Source organism: Lissotriton vulgaris, chromosome 1_1, assembly GCF_964263255.1.
Source record: "Lissotriton vulgaris chromosome 1_1, aLisVul1.2, whole genome shotgun sequence".
NCBI lineage: Eukaryota > Metazoa > Chordata > Amphibia > Caudata > Salamandridae > Lissotriton > Lissotriton vulgaris.
The window spans coordinates 1,513,010,951-1,513,030,244 of NC_141685.1; the positions used below are offsets into that span (position 1 = coordinate 1,513,010,951).

Here is a 19,294-nt window from a genome sequence, read left to right on the forward strand (position 1 = left end):
CAAGACATCCCTACCGCATTTTCTTGTGTTTTCTATCATATCTCTCGGGACATCTTTTTTTATACTTAAATAGATTAAACAACTTTACACACCAACTAAATCAATTCAGCAGTGATGTAATGGCACAGACGTATATCCAAGAGTGTTCATTAGCCAAAAGATCCCACATACATCCAGCAGCACAGCACTGGTGTGCCCGAAAGTGGGTTAAGACTTTGGGCCACATGTATCAATATTAGGAACTGCGATCACCTAATTCCGATTTTCTGTGAATCACAATTAGGTGATCGCTATTCCTAATGTAGGAAACTCCATTAGTTTCACTTAGCTATCCCTAGGGGGTCGCAACGCGACCTGCCTCATCAATATTAATGAGGTAGGTCGTAATTTGCGACCCATTAGGAATGCTAAAATCACGGGAATGGTGGCCTGCTGGGGTCATCAGACCACCATGTCCATGATTGCTTTTAAATAAAGCAACTTTTTTTTTTAAAGTGCAGCTCGTTTTCCGTAGAGGAAAGCAGTTTGAGTTTAAAAGAAAAAAAAGGAAAAGTTTTCTTTACGTTTTTTAAGAGCGGGCAGTGGGCTGTGGGATCACTGCCTGCTGTTAAAAATGTTTTCGCCACCATTCACAAAGGAGAAAGGGGTCCCTTCCCATTTGCGTATGGGTTACCATCAGATTGAATCTGATGGTAAACTGGGAATGTTTTGCGACCGGTAGTTGGCTGCAAAACATTCATACATACTGCTACGGTTGGGTATCTGGAAGGGGCACCCTTAACACGCCCCTTCAAAATACCAAATCGCAAACCCATTTTGCGATTCAGTAACAGGTTACCAAACTGCAAAATCAAGGTTGGTACAGTGGAAAAGCCTTTTTTGCATTCGCAAACGGGACCTCTCTGACTACATAATCACACACACAGCTTGTTGAACATGGCGTCAACACCAAGCCAGAGACGTACCAGAACATAATACACAGAACTGACTACCACAGGATGACGTGGTCTCCAATGGAAAGCCAGGAACTGCATGCTGGTGCACCCCAGACAGTCCACAGTCCTACGTCGCTATAATACTGACTGGCAGGCTATACATTATACCACTGCTTTAATTTATACCTTAATACACCACCCATTCTGCATAGTAGTAAAACATATTATGAGCTCTTCTCTTTGAAGCATGAAATCGTACCACATTCTCTATATGTATTACAATCGTCTGTTGTTTCTCATTTCTGTTCATGGATTTATTTCTAAATTTGTCATAATTAATACACAGGAGTCATTGTTCAGTTTTCAAACGACAACGGCATCAGCTGGAACCTGTTGAGGGAACTGGACTTCATGTCTTTCTCTGAGCCCCAGATCGTTTCCATAGAACTTCCTCGCGACGCCAAGACCTCGGCTACCGCCTTCAGATGGTGGCAGCCACTGCACGGTAAGGCAATCATTGGGGCTTTGCTTTTTCCACCCAGAAGTGTCCTATTTAGGTGCAGAGAGGGTAGGATATGTAGCAGGAACACAAATGCAGTAATCCTTTGCTTTGGGGTGCAGTCCCTTGGACAAACGGATACATTTTCTTGGGTTTTAAGGACACAGTGTTTTATTTCGAAAGGGAAAACATACCAAATGGGAACATCACAGACATGGCCGCCCACCTACCTGTCCTTCAGAAGGACTGTTTTTGTGCATTGCCTAACCTACTATGGGAGGTCAAAATTAACAAGCATGTGCGCGAGGCAAATTTACTTTCTACCCCTCTAGCCAACCCCAGACTGGCAAGTGGCGCAGAGGGCAGGCTGTGCTACCGCTGTGCTTCACCTAGCCTTGCCTGTGCTCGTCTTCACCCACAGAATCAATACTTTGTAGTGGTAAAAGTCAGAGATTTTCCTGTGATATGGTATGGTTTTACTGCATCACCCATGCCTCACAAGTGGTAATGGCAAATCAAAAAAGCAGTTTTTGTAAAAAAAACAAAATTCTGGGAAAATGTGCAGCGATTAAATTACTGCATATTTTACATCAAAATTCGCATATAAGCTGAATTGTAAAAACGCCTGCATGTGATATTATATATATATATATTTATATATACGCACACAAAAGGAGGGCCCCAGCAGAATCCTAGAATGCTACTGAGAGCTTCCAACCAGTTGTTTGCAATAACAGTGATTAAGTTGGAGGCAGGTATGTGGAAACTTAGTAACATTCACCCAGCATGTCCACCTACAAACAACTATTACTTCCTAAAGAAACCCTTCAAAGTCTGCTTTTTTCCATTAGGAATATAGTGTTTTTCAGAGTTATAACGTCTACAAAAACAGTAACTGCTGGAAACGTATATTTTGGTGCTCAATCACACTGGTCAGAGCAATATAACCAGTACTTTTTTTCACAAATTAACCCGTTCGCTGCTGATGACGATCTCAGCTCGTCATCAGCCACGGTGGTTGTGTGCGGATGACGAGCTGAGCTCGTCATGTAACGCAGCTTTTAGAAAAAAGCCGCACAGCGCAAAAATAACCGCTGCAGCGATGCGGTTAAGGATGGCATCACTGCCAATCACCTTATGCTCCAGCACAATGATTGTCCAAAGTACACAAGAAAAAGTAAAACAGGTGTGTGGAATCAGGGGTGTGGCTAGACAGGCCTCTGAGCCCCGGAAGGAAATGAAATGAAAATGGTTCTTATAAAGCGCACATAGCTGCCCGTAGGCGTCCAAGCGCTAAGATTAGAGTGATTGTCTGGCAGGGCATGGGACGGGGAGGGAAAAAGTTGTGGGACAAATAATATCAGTTGCTTAAGACACTAGGCCAGGAAGGGGTCTACTTGTTAAACAAAAACGTTTTCAGTTGCTTTCGGAAGGAAGTTAATTGCGGATTAGACCTCAAGTAGAGAGGGAGTGTATTCCATAACTTAGCCACGTTAAGGGAAAAGGAACGACCTCCTATTCTTGTTCTTCTAAACTTGGTCACCACGGCCAGAAAAGCATTGGCCGAGCGCAGTTGTCTGGTGGGTTGGTACTGAGTGATTAAGGGGGCATTAATTACCGGGCCAGTCTCCCAAAATGCCTGGTGTGCAATGCATAAGGACTTGAAACTAGGAGATAATACGAAGCAATTGGCCCACAGAGCATCATGCAGAGGCCAAAGATTCAAGATTTATTGGGCCGTGTTTATACAACTGGTGCTTGCTTGTCTGTTGCAGATTTACACTTTCAGGTAGCACAAGGCAGCTATGGAAGAAGCTACCTTCACATGAGGCAAAGGATAATTCTCCTGGTGCCTGAAAAGCAAGGCCTTAAAAGGGAGTCAAACCTTTAATAAAACTATACCAGTTAAGTGCATTGGAATGGGCAAAGATATTTACTTTTCTCATTTTAAGTACTGGGTTTACACAAAAGGTGCCTGTATTATAGTACGTCATGAAACAACTGAAGACGATAGCAAACACAGATACACCTCACAGTGACACAGGAAAGAACAGAAGTCAAGAATCTTGGGGGTTGCACTATTACAAACTGAGCTGGTATTTACAAGAAATGTTTAGAAACCATCCTTGCTGCAAGGGAAGCAGCCGAGGCAAGATTATAGAAACTACACAGCTTGGAATGAAACAGCAAAAGCAGGTACCATCGAGGACATCAGGAACTCAGGCACAATGACTCAGGGTGAATTCACTATTTGAACAACAAACGCAGAAACACTTGCAAAATATGATTTAGAAACAGAAGTGATCAATCATAAGCAGACTCAAAGATTCTCAAAGTCCTTAGTCAAATAAATTATGGGGAAGAGCTGTGGTCTAGTGGTTAGACCTTCTGACTGCAACCGGGGATCCAGGCTCGAATCCAGTCCGTGGTTCGACGTCCTGTGATTCTGGGTAAAAATCGTAATCTCCCCGTGCCTAAAATAATATGTAATTTCATCTGTTTCTCTTGTAAAGGCATGTCCTATATTCAGATCAAGTGTGTGCTATATACACTCACAAAAAATAACCAAACTGGCAAGAAAAGATCCCACCATCAACAAAGAGCCCAAGAAGAAAACGAGGGAACTAACCTCATTAGTCAATAAGCTAACCATGCCTGCCAAGTATCACGCATCAGGCGTGACTCTAACGCATTTCAGTGTGCTGTTCAGCATTACCGCACTGAAATGCATTGTCACACATTTTAATGCCTCTGACTCCTGTACCAGCACTGAAGTAATTGGCCACGCCAGGCTGCTAGTGCGCAAGCCTATGACCTGCGCCGGCTCAGATGCTCCCTGCAGACTTGCCGGCCCGGTCGCTGACACCAGCACAGGCTGAGTCAGTAATCGTCAAGTTGATATTGTGCACTTCTGCTAGCTGCCACGCTGAAACTCCCTCGTTGCTCTTCTAATGACTAATCATAGAGATTTTGCACTTGTTGTATTCAGAAGGTATCTTTTTCTGAACCCTGGACTGTATTCCACTCTTGTAGTGGATTACACCGGCGTATGTACGTGAATAACTGGAATATTGAGGAGGGAAATGTACAGTGAATAATGCTCAACAAATGCAAGTAGTCTAATGCTTAAGTAGAAGAGGCTTTATTGAGAAATCCTGGGTTACATTTGGTAGCAGTGGACCAAAGTAAAACATGCATGTAAAGCCTTTTAGTACCACCACAACAACACAAAAGGCATGAAATTAAACAGTTACAATTCACAAGCAGGTTTAGTCAAATAAGGAAAATGTAACCTAACGATTTAAATAGCTCTAAATGAAAAAAATCAGTAAAGAGGTTCAGGAATTTAAAATTTTTAAACAATAGACAAAAAGTGACCATAGAAGAGTATGAAAATCTCACAAAGTCCGCATAATCCTTTGAGACTGCTTTTCAAAATGGATTCTATGTGGCAGCAGTAGTTTTAGCACTGAAGCAAACCTAAGCAAATATAGTTCAATTTTGGTAAATGCCCTCTTTTCTAAAAGACAATCATACCTGACTGCAGCGACAAATGACTATGTTTCTAAATGGTGGCTGAAAGCAAATGAGCAGCTAACACATTAAATGTCACACTTTCCTGACTTGTTGCAAAAAGGTTTGTCCTGTTGCTCCCAATATTCCCAAACTACCAGGACAACTTTGGGTTGTGGGGGCTCAAAACAATGATTCATTGAGAAGCAGTCGTCTCTTCCTCTGCATCAGAGTCACAGTCTCAGATACAGTCCGAATTTCACAAAAGCATTGGATAACTTCTTTCTGGCCATGCCTAAATTTCTCACACTTCAAGCAGCAGCTTCTGTGATACCTAGGCATAGGAGCAGGGAGTTAATTAAGCTCAACCATTCTCTCAAGCAAGAAGATATGGGCAACTGGTTCGTCTTCCTAGATGCCCTTTTGCCCATGATTTCTAATTGGTCATCAGAAGGACAGCTTTCCTTCCCCTTTGAAACTAACTCCTAGAGGTTTGATTTTTTTTCACCTTTCTTCTGCAGCTCTGTTCTGGAATATGCCTCATTATAGACTCTGTAATTAGAGTTTTACCCTCAGGAAACAGTTTAGGAGCTTGCCACGGCTTAGGCAGTGTTACAAAAATAATAAAAATGTCCACTACAAATCCAAGTTCACCTATGTATTGTTTATAATAACTTGCATAATGCTGTGAACATGACATTTCCATGCAGTCCCTACACATAGTTAGACATTTATGGTTATACACACACAGCAGGTGTTTGCTAAGGTGAAGTCTTCTTTAGTCTGAGGAAAAAGACGCACATTTAAATTCTTTTACTGCAGAGATATGTCAATTACATACTTGGCATGTCTCACTTATATATATTACGCAGCTAGGGCTTGCCGTATCCCATGCATAATTTTTGCAGGTGACCTATTTAATATTAAAAGTCTTTAAACATGTCTAAAGGGATTGTTCTGACAGGTTCTTGTTGCAGTTTGGCCTACAGCAATAAATGGATTCTGTGGTAGTCGAGTTGTCATATTTTAAAGTTTCTTATGTGAATAGTAGAAAGCTGCACCACAGCCCACATACCATATCCAACTTAAAAGCCTTGCACAGGTTTTGTGCATTGTCACCATGACCTTACCTCTAAGTCAAATATCCCTATTTGATTTAGCTGATTACTTTCCTTTTTGAATGGGTCAGAAAATATGTACTAAGAGTTGTTTAGCAGCCTCCCAGCATCAGAGTCTACATATGGCGGTAATAAATCTGTCCCTAAAAATGAAAACATTTCAGGAAGACCACAAACAAGACATATTCCTACAATGTGAATTTTTGCCCGTGTCTTAAGAGTGTGAAGTGCTGGGTATTTCATGGTGTGGATTTGTGAGTAAGATATTTTGGAGGACACAAAAATCCATCAATTTGTTACCCTAAGGCAGACATTTCTTCAGCATTAAATGACTTCTATCAATGTACACGTGTTACAAAAGGTCAGCATAAAAAATATTGTAAGTATTCCGTATGGTTTCCTAGAATACAGACATCACTATGTAGTGGATAATAAATTACATTCGTAGAACTGCCCTACTTTCCGTTGTAGCTGTAGGTGTTCCGTCAACTGAGACATTAGTCCACCTACCAATATGTACAAACTGAAGATTCAGTATCTGCTTAAAACTGAATGTCCCTTATAAAGCATGATTCTTTCCTCAACCTCCTTTACAAAGCAGGGGACATTTATTATTCAGCTTAGTGAATTGGTTAGTTAGATAAAAAAAAAATCAATTTTGTCTCCTGCAAAATTATTTATACTTTATCAAAGGGGGATTAAAATATAAAGTAAAGCCTATTTAGAATCCGACATTGAACCTAAATAAGTGGGGGTTAGGAGAAAATATTGTGAAACGGGAGATGTTAGCATTCTTTGAAGGATAAAAAGAGACTAGTTGTTAGATGAAACCTGGCAGAAAGATCGAGGATTCAAGCTAGAATAGCTCTCTGGGAAAACCTTTGGATCCCTACTGACATGTCAACCTGGTACCAGTTTACATTTCATTGCATAACCAACAGAGATGGAAAAGGTTTACCCATGTCCAGATCATAGTTCTGCAGAAGCTAAATTGCACATGTTAACCATACTAACAGCAAATTTCATTGACATTAATGCATGTCTATGATATGTTAGTGACATTAAAGCAAGTCTGTGTTGGAGCCCATGTGTAGCAGGTTTGCACCTATTAGCAGAATATCAGTCTTACATGCGAGAGCATAAAATAAGATTGCAGTATAAAATATTTCTTTGTGGAAAGTACTGCAAATTGCATAGACAAGATTTTAGAAGAGTTGACTATATAGGAATCGCCAATCATAAAGATCTGTGTCAATGTGATTTTGATTAAAACAACTTTCCATTCAGTCAAACACGCATGATAGAATGTCAAAGAATAAGATTTGGTAACTGTATATTTGTCCCCATCTCTACTCTTATAGGAAAGCTCTCTGCACAGTGGGCCTTGGATGATGTCCTCATAGGGATGAATGACAGCTCCAAAACAAGCTTCCAGGATAAATTTGATGGTTCTGGAGATTTACAGGCTAATTGGTACAGGATTCAAGGGGGCCAAGTAGATATTGACTGTCTGTCCATGGACACAGCTCTGATGTTCAGCGAAAACATAGGTATGTATCAAGGAATAGATGCTGGTAGGCGGTCTGCTTAGCTGGTTGGTCTGTGTGTTGACAAGGTAATGAAAGGGAATATGTTATGGGCAAAATGTCAGCACTGGCTGTGTTGATAGCAATTAGGCGTATGGTATTTACCTCCATGTGATTTTTCTCATTACATCCTTTAAGTACATCACACTGATGAGGACCACTCAGAGAGAAGCGCCTCTTGAATTTTGCCGGCTACTGTAAACCTAAGTCTGTTTTTGTCTGACAGTCACCTTTAAAGTGATACTGCCAATAATATGGGAAATTGGTTTGAACTTTTCGTTAGAATCTCTGAAACAAAAAAGTGGGCATCTCCCAGTGGCAATGTGGATAGCCGTAGCTTCTACCTGTATGTTCGTTTTGGGATGACATCCCTTGATAAAGGCTGCACTGAGGATGTGTGCTCTACAGATGTACATGCTCAAGAAATTCTCATCTGCTGGCTCTTACACGGTACACGTGAGACCAGACAGTTTCTTCACATCATGTAGCCTTGATTTGAGGAGCTCTAGGTGCAAGCTTGAAAGCTGGACATTGCTCACTGTCAATACTATTGACCTCGGATAGCAATAATCACATTTTGTGCCATGTGGCCCATTGTGAAAAGGTTCCGTGGGAAGCAGTGTTGGCGTTCACATTTATCAAGAGAATCTACATTGATTGCGGCCACATAAAAACTGTGAAATTGTTTCCTCTCATCTGCAGGATACACTTACTCCAATGAAAATGTATTTTCAGGATACAAGAATCCTCAACTTATAGTCTTGACTAAAAGAACTGCTGATTAGGGAGAGCAGACAGTCATTCAACTGCCCTAGTTTGTCAGTTCAGTTTGAGATCCACTAAAATCTCAAGCAATCTAGTTCCAAAATGGATAAAAAATGATGTCTTCTATTCAGTATCAGAATGTAGTCCTTGACCGGTGACAAAGTCACTATGCAGTTTTTTTGCCACAAGGAGAGTGTACATACTCAATGCTTCCCCAATTGTTGCTTCATGATTGGTGATTGTAACTTGTCTTTGCCCTATCAGGAAAGCCTCGCTATGCTGAGACCTGGGATTTCCACGTGTCTGCCTCCAGCTTCCTGCAGTTTGAGTTGAACATGGGCTGCAGTAAGCCCTTCAGTAACGCCCACAGCGTCCAGCTCCAGTATTCTCTTAACAATGGGCGTGACTGGCACCAGGTGACGCAGGAGTGCGTGCCCCCTAGCATTGGCTGTCTGCATTACACAGAAAGCTCGGTATATACCTCAGAAAGGTTCCAGAACTGGAGAAGAGTCACAGTCTACCTTCCACCCTCCACCATGTATGTATGATTTCTTGGACTGGCTTCCTATCAAAGTGTCAGAATGTACTTGAGGTCATCTAATTATATGAAAAATGTGTACTAGATTTGGTATTTTGAAGCACTTTTCGAATTCAAATGTGGACTCTCCCAAGCTATAACTGCTCTGTAAACTGTGTTAGCTAACAAATAATGACTTCTGGCAGATGTAAATCATAACTCAGACTGTTAAAAAAAATGTTTTGAATTTTACAGTTTTGTCTTAGGGGCGGTATTCACCTTATTATAGGAGCAAACGAGTAGGTGTCCCATGATATAAATTGTGGAATGCTTGCTACATGAGACAGCTCCATTATAGCATGATCTATAGGGACCAGGGAGTGATTGAGAGGTCTTTCCTGTACACGCAAATGGAGTCAGTATGCTAACAGCGACTCTGGTGCAAGGATATCTGGAGCTCTAGTTAAAATGACATTTTACCATTTGGCTACTTCTTTTTCCCTCTAGTAACAAGACTGTTTTTGAACACATTGGTTGCAATCTAGTGCCCTCTTGTGGCCATTTCTGTTGGTACTATAAGTCAGCTGATGAAAGTAGACTTAACATAGCAACAGCCCTGTTAATGGCTCCAAACCAACAACTGATATATTATATATAATTCCTATTCTCATCAATTGTGAGTGTGGTGCTCCTCTGCGGAGCCGTCAAAACATAACCATGTCTGGTTTTGTAATTCCGATATTTGGTGGCCCCTCTAAACCTCCTCTGTAGACTCAGCAGGTGATCCACACAGTATATATCCTAGCAATGGGATTTCTAGCCATCTTAGCATCAATTGACTACACTCATGTACACCTGATGGCCTAACTTAGATAGTTACCTAGAAGGTTAAACCCATAAATAGTCACTGGGTCCTGGGTATCAAACAGTACATAAGAACAGTGGTCCCAGTGGATAGTTTTATATACATAGAAAGAAACAATATTTATCAAAAAAGGAGTAAAGAAAGACGTTTAATGCTTAGTGTTCAGTGTTATTTAATCACACTAGACATAAAACGATTCATACAATTATTGACACAGTGTTAAAAAACAGTGCGCCAGGAGGGAAAAAAAGGAAGGAGGGGGTGTTTGTGATTAGGGTGAGGATGAGGTGGTGAATGCACACAAGTGTGATTCATACAGTATATTATTTACAAAACATGACGGCTCAAAAATAAGCCAGCTTATTCATACAGTAGTCCTAATTCCAATTGCCATGATCAAATAACATAGAACACAGTGATTTATCGCTGTTGTTGTAACTGTCTAGTGTATCTGATGTCGTTGTTTCGACCCCTGTAAGAATGTAGGCAAGTAAGTCCCTTACGCCGGGGTCTTCCTTAGAACAGTGGTAGTGAGAGGGAGGGGGGGGGATCGGAAGGGTTGGTACCCTGAAAAGGCCCTCGTGGGCCTGGGCGTGAAAAGGATGGGCGCGTGGGCTCCAATGAGACGAGCGAGAACAAAGAACAACAAAAGGTCCAAATCCCAAATGGTCTGTCCATAGGCCGGGCGTTCCTCTGCCTACACAGTCAACACTTTTTTTTTTAGTTTTGAATTCCCAGTGGGCATAACAGCTCCTATCGCCACTCCGAAGTGTCCTTCCGCCCGTCAACGGACCAGTGCCGGTAGGGGCCCAGGTGGAAGCCCCGTCAATGTCAGCTCATCTGGAAATGCTAAATTAAGGCCTTTAGCTGCAGAAGGGTGAACAATAGCCCAGGAAACTCAGACTGCTCCAGGATTGATCTTGGAGCAGGCTCAAAGCTGGGGCAGAGTCGGGTCCCTTAAGTGCTGATTGTGCAGCTTCTCCCTGGAGTGGGAGTGACAGGCCAGAAACAAGCCTGGCTTTGAATCAAAGCTCTTGAAAGAAAGGAACTGATGTCAGTATGCAGGGTTTGTGCCTATGTATAACTCTGTGCCATCTCTTCAGGAGGCGTGTGACATCACTGCTGAGTCTGATGGAACCACCTGCCGGCGTGCTTGAGTAATTCTTGTGAAAAGTTCTAGAACCAGTGTGGCACCTGGGGGAACTCAAAAGATGAGAAATCTGCGGCTAAAATTATCCATCATATCATGGCAGACCTTGTGGAGTGCATCCTCTCAAACGGACTGCTACACTTCTCTTTGTAATTGAGAGTGTCATAAGAGTTCAGGAGTCATGTAAAAAGTTCAAAGTAAGCAGTTTTTCCATTAATGATAAATAAATATCTGAAAGAGACACGTTAGTGATGGATTCCTTACCTTAGAATATCCCCAGGCGTCAGGCTGGATCCGGAAAGTTTTTCTGCTTAGCAGTACCTCTGTGCGCCAGTAGGTGGCGTCCAGCGGCTCCACATCCGTCATTGGCGTCGTAGGTACCGAGATGACGTCACGGAGAGTAGTTAGGCGCCATCCATCCACGCTGCTGTCAGTTCTTACTTTTTTACGCACCGAAAGCACAGATCCGGATTGAGCACGTAGCTCGGTCATTTTGGAGCACTTTTTTTTAGACTTTTGTCTCCATTTCTTGCCTCCTGGTGCACGTAGGGATGCCCGGCTTTAAGTCTTGCGGGTCGTGCTACCGTAATATGTCGGTAGGGGACCCCCATGATGTCTACCTCTACTGCCTGGAGCATGACCATGACTCCCAGGATTGTCGGGACTGCCATGCCATGGCCCAAAGGTATTAAGGGAGCGGCGCCAGAAGTTGCTGAAGGTCCGGCACTCCTCTCACCGCCGCTCCAGATCCAGGGACCGTTCACCGTCGCTCTTCGGACTCTAGGTCTTCCCCTTCAGATTCCCGTAAGCGATGCAATAAAAAGAAGTCAAAGAAGCGTGTTCAGTCTCAGACGTCCCCCCGTCACTCCCTGTAGGCGGACGTGGGGGACAGGAGCTCCGCCCTTGCGACTTCTCCGGAGCCTGGGACTGCGGCCTAACCGCTATATCCGAGTCCGTCTGCGACTCTCAAACAGGTGCAAGAGTTTCTTGCTGCCATTGACCGCCTGTTTAGACCTTGGGTTCCCGCCGGCGCACCAGCGGGCCCACGGTCCCATGTCAAGATCCTGTTGGCCCGGCCAGACCCAGAGCCAGTGGATCCAGCGCCCTCGGCTCCGGTGCCACAAGGTGCAGCATCGCTGGCTTCGGCCTCGGCACCCCCCTTGGCTCCTGCCCCAGCGCTGTCCCGGCCTGGGATCCACGTTGGGATGCGGCTACCGGCGCCGCCTCCGGCGCCGCTGACCCCCTCTCTGGCTACGGGCCTGCCGCTGCGGACACCCTTACATGGCAGTGTGACTCCAAGCAGGATTGGGTGGATGACCTTCAAGATGCGGGTGAACTTGATGTGTCTTCTGACCCAGGGTTTGCCTCACCTCCGCCTAGTATGGAGGAAGGCGCTTCCTATACTGTGGTGCTGCGGCGCGCCATGGTGGCTCTCTATCTCGACCTCTCTACGGTAGCCCTTAAGACCAACCTCCTTACGGAGGTGCGCCAGACGGCATCTACGTCGTCGGAGCCGCTGCTCCCTTTCAATTAGGCCCTTACCGAAGTCCTCTTGGGTACTTGGTTGCGGCCGGCCTCGGGGGCACCGGTGGATATGAACGTCGCTAGGCGTCATCGTCCCCTGCCTGGTGACCCCACCTTCCTGACCACTCACCACATGCCTGAGAGCCTGGTCATTCAGGCCTCGACATCGCAGAGTGCCTTTCCCTCGGCTCCGCCGGATAAGGACTCTAAGAGGCTGGACTAATATGGCAAGAGGTTGTTCTCCTCAGCCAGTTTGGTGTTGAGATCGGTTAATACCGCCTGCTTATTCGGCCGTTACTCCCACGCAGTGTGGGATTCGGTGGCAGAGGTTCTGCCTCAGTGCTCTGAGTAGGTCCAGGCTGTCCTTTCCTAAGCAATTGTGGAGGGCAAGGATGCGGCGAATTTTGCCATCAGGTGTGGTTTGGACACCGCTGATTCTTTGGGCAGGGCGATTTCCACAACGTTGGTGTTGCGGTGCCCCGCCTGGTTTCGTTCCACAGGGTTCTCACCCGATGTCCAGAGCTTGCTCATGGACATGCCCTTCTATTTGGCGACAAGGCGGACAATGTCCTAGAGCACTTTAAAGACTTGCTCGCCACGGCCAAGTCTTTGGGTCTTTCCACGAAGGCCCCTGCACTTCTGGGTTTCGTTCCTTTCGTGGCCAGGGTAAGATCACCCAAGCACGTTCCTCCGCTAAGCCTGTGCAGAACCAGCCTCAGCATGGCTGCGGGCGTGGCTTCCACAGTGGCGGGTCTGGTAACCAGCGAGTGGGTCAGTCCGCCTTTACCCCCGCTGCTTCCCCCTCTAAACCTTCCTAATCCGAGCTTCAGGGAGCACCCCACGCCTGTGGGTGGCAGGATACATCACCACCTCCGCCACTGCGTGAAATTACCTTGGACAAGTGGGTGCTGCAGATAATCTGTCACGGTTACTCGCTTACCTTTCTGTCCTCCCCTCCTGCCATGCCACCTCGGTACCACCGCATGTCAGGGGATCATTTGGCTCTTCTCCGTCTTCGCCTCTTGGCCAAGGGGGCTGTCGAGCGCGTTCCCGGTCAGGAAGTAGGGAGTGGTTGTTATTCCCACTACTTCCTGGTCCCCAAGGAAAAGGGGGGCCTACTCCCCATCTTGGACCTCCATAACGTAAATCGCTTCCTCTGGAAGGAGAAGTTTAAGATGCTGACTCTGACTCAGGTCCTGGCTGCCCTGGACCCTGGATGGTGGCGTTGGACTTGCAGGACGCTTATTTCCACATCTCCGTCCTGCAGGCCCACAGGCGCTACCTGCGGTTCAAAGTAGGCCAGGAGCATTTTCAGTTTGCCATGCTCCCCTTCGGCCTTACCAGTGCCCCTCGAGTCTTCACGAAGGTGATGGCAGTGGTCGCAGCTCATCTGCGCAGGTCAGGGGTGTCAGTCTTCCCCTACCTCGACGACTGGCTGTTAAAGGCTGGCTCGCCCCAGGCAGTTGTCACCCACCTCCAGACTACGGCCGACCTCCTGCACTTGCTAGGGTTCTCCATCAATGTGCCGAAGTCACACCTGAGTCCCTCTCAGAAGCTCCTCTTCATCAGAGCGATTCTGGATTCAACACTGTTTCGGGTTTATCCTCCCGAGCAGCGAGTCCCGGATATTCAGGCTATGACTCCGCTCTTTCAGCCTCTATCCCGGGTTTCAGTCAGGATGAACCTCCGACTTCTGGGCCTGATGGCCTCCTGCATCCTGCTAGTGACGCATGCCAGATGGCATATGCGGGCTCTGCAGTGAGACCTGAAGTTCCAATGGGCACAGCATCAGGGCAACCTGTCGGATCACGTCCAGATCTCGGAGGGTGCTGCACAACAGTTGCAGTGGTGGCTCACGAATCGGGATTGGGTCAGTGGCAGATCCCTCTCCCTTCCCCAACTGGAGCACACAGCGGTGATGGATGCGTCCCTCCTGGGATGGGGAGGCCACATGGGAGAGGCGGAGATCATAGGACTCAGGTCTCCGGCGGAGTCCCAGCTCCATATCAACCTTCTGGAGCTGTGAGCAATCCGGATTGCACTGAAGGCATTCCTTCCCTCTGTCCGGGGAAGTGTAGTGCAGGTGTTCACGGACAACACCACCGCCATGTGGTATTGCAACAAGCAGGGGGGGTGGGGTCCTGGACCTATGTCAGGAAGCTCTGTGCCTCTGGACATGCTGGAACATCACGGCATTACCTTGGTGGTTCAACACCTGGTAGGTTCTCTGAACGCCAGGGGGGGACGAACTCAGCCACCGGTGCATGATGGATCACGAATGGCGTCTGAACTCGGACGTGGTGCAAAATCTCTTTTGGCAGTGGGGAGAGCATTGGTTAGATCTATTCGCCACCGAAGAAAACACGCAATGTCATCAGTTCTGCGCGTTGGAATTTCCAAGGCGGCGCTCGCTGGGAGACGCTTTTCGTCACGAGTGGAGTTGCAGTCTATTGTACGTCTTTCCGCCTATACCACTTCTGCCCAGAGTGCTGAAGGAGATCAGGCGCGACCGGGCCCAAGTCTTTCTTGTGGCTCCATACTGGGCTCGAAGAGTATGGTATCGCGAGCTACTCAGTATGAGCATCGATCCTCCTATCCGTCTGCCTCTTCGGGAGGATCTTCTGTCGCAGCAGCGGGGGACGGTCCTCAACCCGAATCTGTCCAGCCTCCACCTCCATGCATGGAGGTTGAGCGGCGACAGTTGACACCTTTCGATCTTCCTCCCGAAGTATGTGATGTAATTCTGGCAGCCAGGCGTCCCTCCACCAAAACAGTATACGCCTGCAGGTGGAAAATATTTGTGGCATGGTGCACAGCGAAGGCTGTGGATCCCCTTTCTGCCCGTCTTTCTTAGGTTCTTCTGTTCCTTCTCTCTTTGGCCTAGCAGGGCTCTGCTCTGGGCACTATCAAAGGTTATCTTTCGGCCATCTCTGCCTTTCTTTGGCTTCCAGATCAGCCTTCTCCTTTTAGGTACCCGGTTGTTAACTGTTTTCTTAAAAACTTTCAGAAAAACTTTCCGGATCGAGCCTGACGCCTGGGGCTATTCTAAGGTAAGGAATCTAACACTAATGTCTCTTACAGATATATCGTTACACAAGTGAGTAACGTGTGCATCACTACATAAAACAAAAATCCCTTCAAAAGAAGTACTGGGGGGGGCAAGTCATGGACAAGAATACAAAGAAGATGGCAGATCCACTCAACATCACAATCTTTTAGGAATTTGCTACTTTAATAGAATGCTTCAATAAGTAAAATGGTGGCTGTAATTCTTATCAAAAACGTTTTCTGTTAATGAGGTTGTTTAGGTGTCTATTAGCAGGATGGTAAAATTGCGTCAAATTTGAGTTTTTGCTCGCATTTCAGGCAGGGCATATACTGTATTAAAAACAGAAGCATTAGAATTAGTAAACAATTTGGGACAGAACGCTGATGGTAAAGGTTATTTTTTGCCCCTTTCAGCCTTTCAATATTTGCCCAACCAATTTTTGTTATTCTAGTCACCAGCTGTGAGGATTTTCTTGAAGAGGCTCATGTATATGCCTCAAAGGTTCCTAATTTGGCACTCACTTTCTAGATGTGCATGCCCTTTGAGCTTCTGCACAGTTGCTTATAAGGATTGCTGACCATTAAGAAGGTATTCCATTTTAAATTACTTCTGCATACTGTGAGTGTGCATCACAGGCACCTGTCCGTACAGCCTCTGTATACTGACTTCTTTCCAGACAAGTTGATGCTTCAAACTCATGCCTTCTCCTTGCTGAAGGTGGTATCACCCTTCCACCCGGGATATTCTATCACTCTTCCTGTGATTTTTGCTCTGTCTTACCCTTCTAAGAAAAAGAAGAGGCTTCACCGTCAGGACCTCAAAAAAACTCTTAGTCTTTACATCAAGCACATTAAGGAGCCCGGGTAGATGATCAGCTTTGTATTGACTTTGACAGTACTTAGAAAGGAGAACCAGTTCAGAAGTCTAAGTAGATTATCCTGTGCTTAAAACATGCCATGACCTGGTCAAAAAAAGGAGCCTCCTAACAGCCATCAAGCTCATTCCACCAGAGCTAAGGCTATCAAGAGGACATTAGCAAGAAGTATTCTGGTGTTGGACATCTGCCAGGCTGCTACATGTTCGTCTATACACACCTTCACCTGGCTTTACTGTTTAAAAAATCAAGTCTACAGGGAGGGACATTTCACTCACTTAGTCCCACAGCCCTTCCTGGTGGAAGTGCACTTCTGATGGTGGTGTACTGTGCATGTTATCCAGTGAGATAGCATACAGTGGAGTGTGGTAAGGTGACATTACGTCCTGTAAATATTGTAGCGTTTATTTGCGTACACTGTAGTGGCACACAGTGGATTGCTATACACTGGAGTGTTGCACAGTGCAAAGGCATATATTGGAATATCCTGTACTGAAATAACATGCAGTGTAGAGGCGTACAATGGAGTGTGGTACATTTGAGTGGCGTAAACTGAATAACTTGCAATCTGTCATGGTTGATCCATGTCTGAGGAGGCAGAAGATTTCCTAAGGAAACTGACGTCAGCATACAGGGGTGAATCTATATACAACTTTGTGCTGTCATTTCCAGAGACACTGTAAGTCCACTATGGAATCCAATGGTGTCACCTGCTGGCATACCGGAGCAAAAGCAATGAAAAGTTCTGGATCCTGTCTTGTGCCTTGAGGAATTTGAAAGATGAGTTTAGATTGAGTATCCAACAGAAGGAGTATTGAAGAAAGTAAGTAATATGTTCTTCTGTTCCAGAAGAGGCCTTTGAATAATGTTTGTATTATACAGAGCCAAAATGATATATTCCGCCTCAACCTCCGCTTCTTGACCCCTTCTACTCCGTGCGGGTGTGTACGCTATAAGCCATATGAGCAGTGTAGATCTGCGAGCCCCCCAAATGCGCTCAGCCCTCTCTCCAGCAAATACAAAGCTACGCAGGGGTCTGTAGAACAAGACGGAAGTGCAGCATTGGGACATCGCTTGAGCAGCAATGCAGAACCCTCTGTGCTATGAGTTATACTTGTAAGACTGAAGCAGTTGAAAATGTGCGCCTTCCTCCTCTGGCTCACCAGGCCACTCCATTCCCAAGTGGAACAGTGAAAATGTATTCTTTTGGGGGCAAATAAAGGGGCTGGGGTAAAAGTGGTGTACCTTGGGGGCAGGGATGCTGGGGGTAAGAATGGGGTTTGAAAAGTACCACATTCTTGCAACATCTTTTCAGTGAAGTGACTGAAGATCATATAGATGATGTGTCTACTGTACTCGTCTTGTGCTAGGATGACCTGTGTCATGGAATATGGAGGGTGGGCCTGTGTTCTCTTTCACTACCTGGGAAGAAGAATCTGAGTTTGGGGTTTACTGTACATTACATATGGGGCACTTTAGATTTTCTCTATGCCATGCGTTATTTTAGTTTTTTTTAGTTTTTTTTTTAAATCCTGTGAGGCAGGCCTCTTAAAGTGACTTTCAGGCACTGCAAGACACATTGTAAAAACTCTCTGAGAATGAATTATCACTTGTGTTACAAGGGTCTAGGTGGATATGGGTAGAATTCATGATGCATATTTCGGTGTGGGAGGATCTGAGCAGAAACAATGGAAATGCATTTAATCGTGATTTGAGTATTGAAGTCAAGTTTTCTGATTCTGCAAGTCGATTGATCTGACTCTTGTTTGTCTCTAGCTCTCCTCGGACACGCTTTAGATGGATTCAAAAGGACTACACTCCGGGTGCTGATATGTGGTCAATTGACAATGTGGCGTTGGCCTACGGATGCCCATGGATGTGTTCTGGTCATGGAATCTGTGATGCAGGGCGCTGTGTGTAAGCACTACATTTTATGAAATTGGATGATTATGCAAACATAAGCCAACTGAATTGTGTATAATTCCACCAGGCAGCCACCCATCATCTTCTTTCCTACTCTGAATTCATTTCAGGTGTGACAGGGGGTTTAGTGGTCCTTACTGCGTCCCCACTGCTCCACTGCCCTCCATGCTGAAAGATGACTTCAATGGAAACCTGCACCCAGACCTGTGGCCTGAAGTGTACGGAGCAGAGAGAGGAAATTTGAATGGCGAAACAATCAAATCTGGAACTGCACTCATCTTCAAAGGGGTGAGATTATTTTTTCGTAAAAACTTACCTTAAAGTGTTTGCTTTGTTCATAGACAGTTGTCACTTCAAATTCTTTACTCTGAGGTATTTTGCACAAACTCCTCATGAGGGTTGTCTATAATTCTTTTGAGACTGTCTACCAACCAACCTACAAGTATCTCCCTCAAAGCTCCCTTTTCATTTAGAAAGGCATAACTACAGAGTTTCTCTGTAAAGTAGAGTTTAAATTGCAATCAAACGATCTGCAGTACCACTCTCAGTATGCTGATAAATAATAAAGGTACTCTTTTCAGAATTTGGAATACAAAATATCCTATATGCAAAACTCAGTTCAAATGCCCACCTCTACAGGGCTCATGGGGTGCAGATTTCACTCTATCCTAGTTGGTTTTAGCCATGGTCATGAAATAGTTTTCCAGTGGCAATTAAATAACAATCTCACCACCATGGGATGTATTACCTTGTTAACCTAATAATGGGCATTATATTGTGGTTGTATATCACGGATGTGTACATTTTCTCCAAACTGGCAACCAGGGGATTATTGGGGGTGGTGCCTAAGTACTTCGCATACTTCGTTTATTCTCCTTCTAATTGAGTAAGAGGTTCTTTCAAATCGTGTACAACTGATGAAGTTGTGTCATTATGCCTTTAGTCACTGGTACAGGAGTTGAAGATACTAGCAAAA

General features: G+C 45.2%; 1 protein-coding gene across 1 annotated transcript in view; it reads left to right on the forward strand.

Annotated features, from left to right (window-relative positions):
* Positions 1-19,294, forward strand: part of RELN (reelin) — a 1,675,658-nt gene that overhangs the window by 1,345,507 nt on the left and 310,857 nt on the right. Inside the window, exons 32-36 of the mRNA XM_086967429.1 lie at positions 1,282-1,440; positions 7,427-7,615; positions 8,681-8,954; positions 18,172-18,312; positions 18,429-18,606. Coding sequence (XP_086823555.1) covers positions 1,282-1,440; positions 7,427-7,615; positions 8,681-8,954; positions 18,172-18,312; positions 18,429-18,606 — 941 coding nt within the window. The remainder of the gene's footprint in view (positions 1-1,281; positions 1,441-7,426; positions 7,616-8,680; positions 8,955-18,171; positions 18,313-18,428; positions 18,607-19,294) is intronic.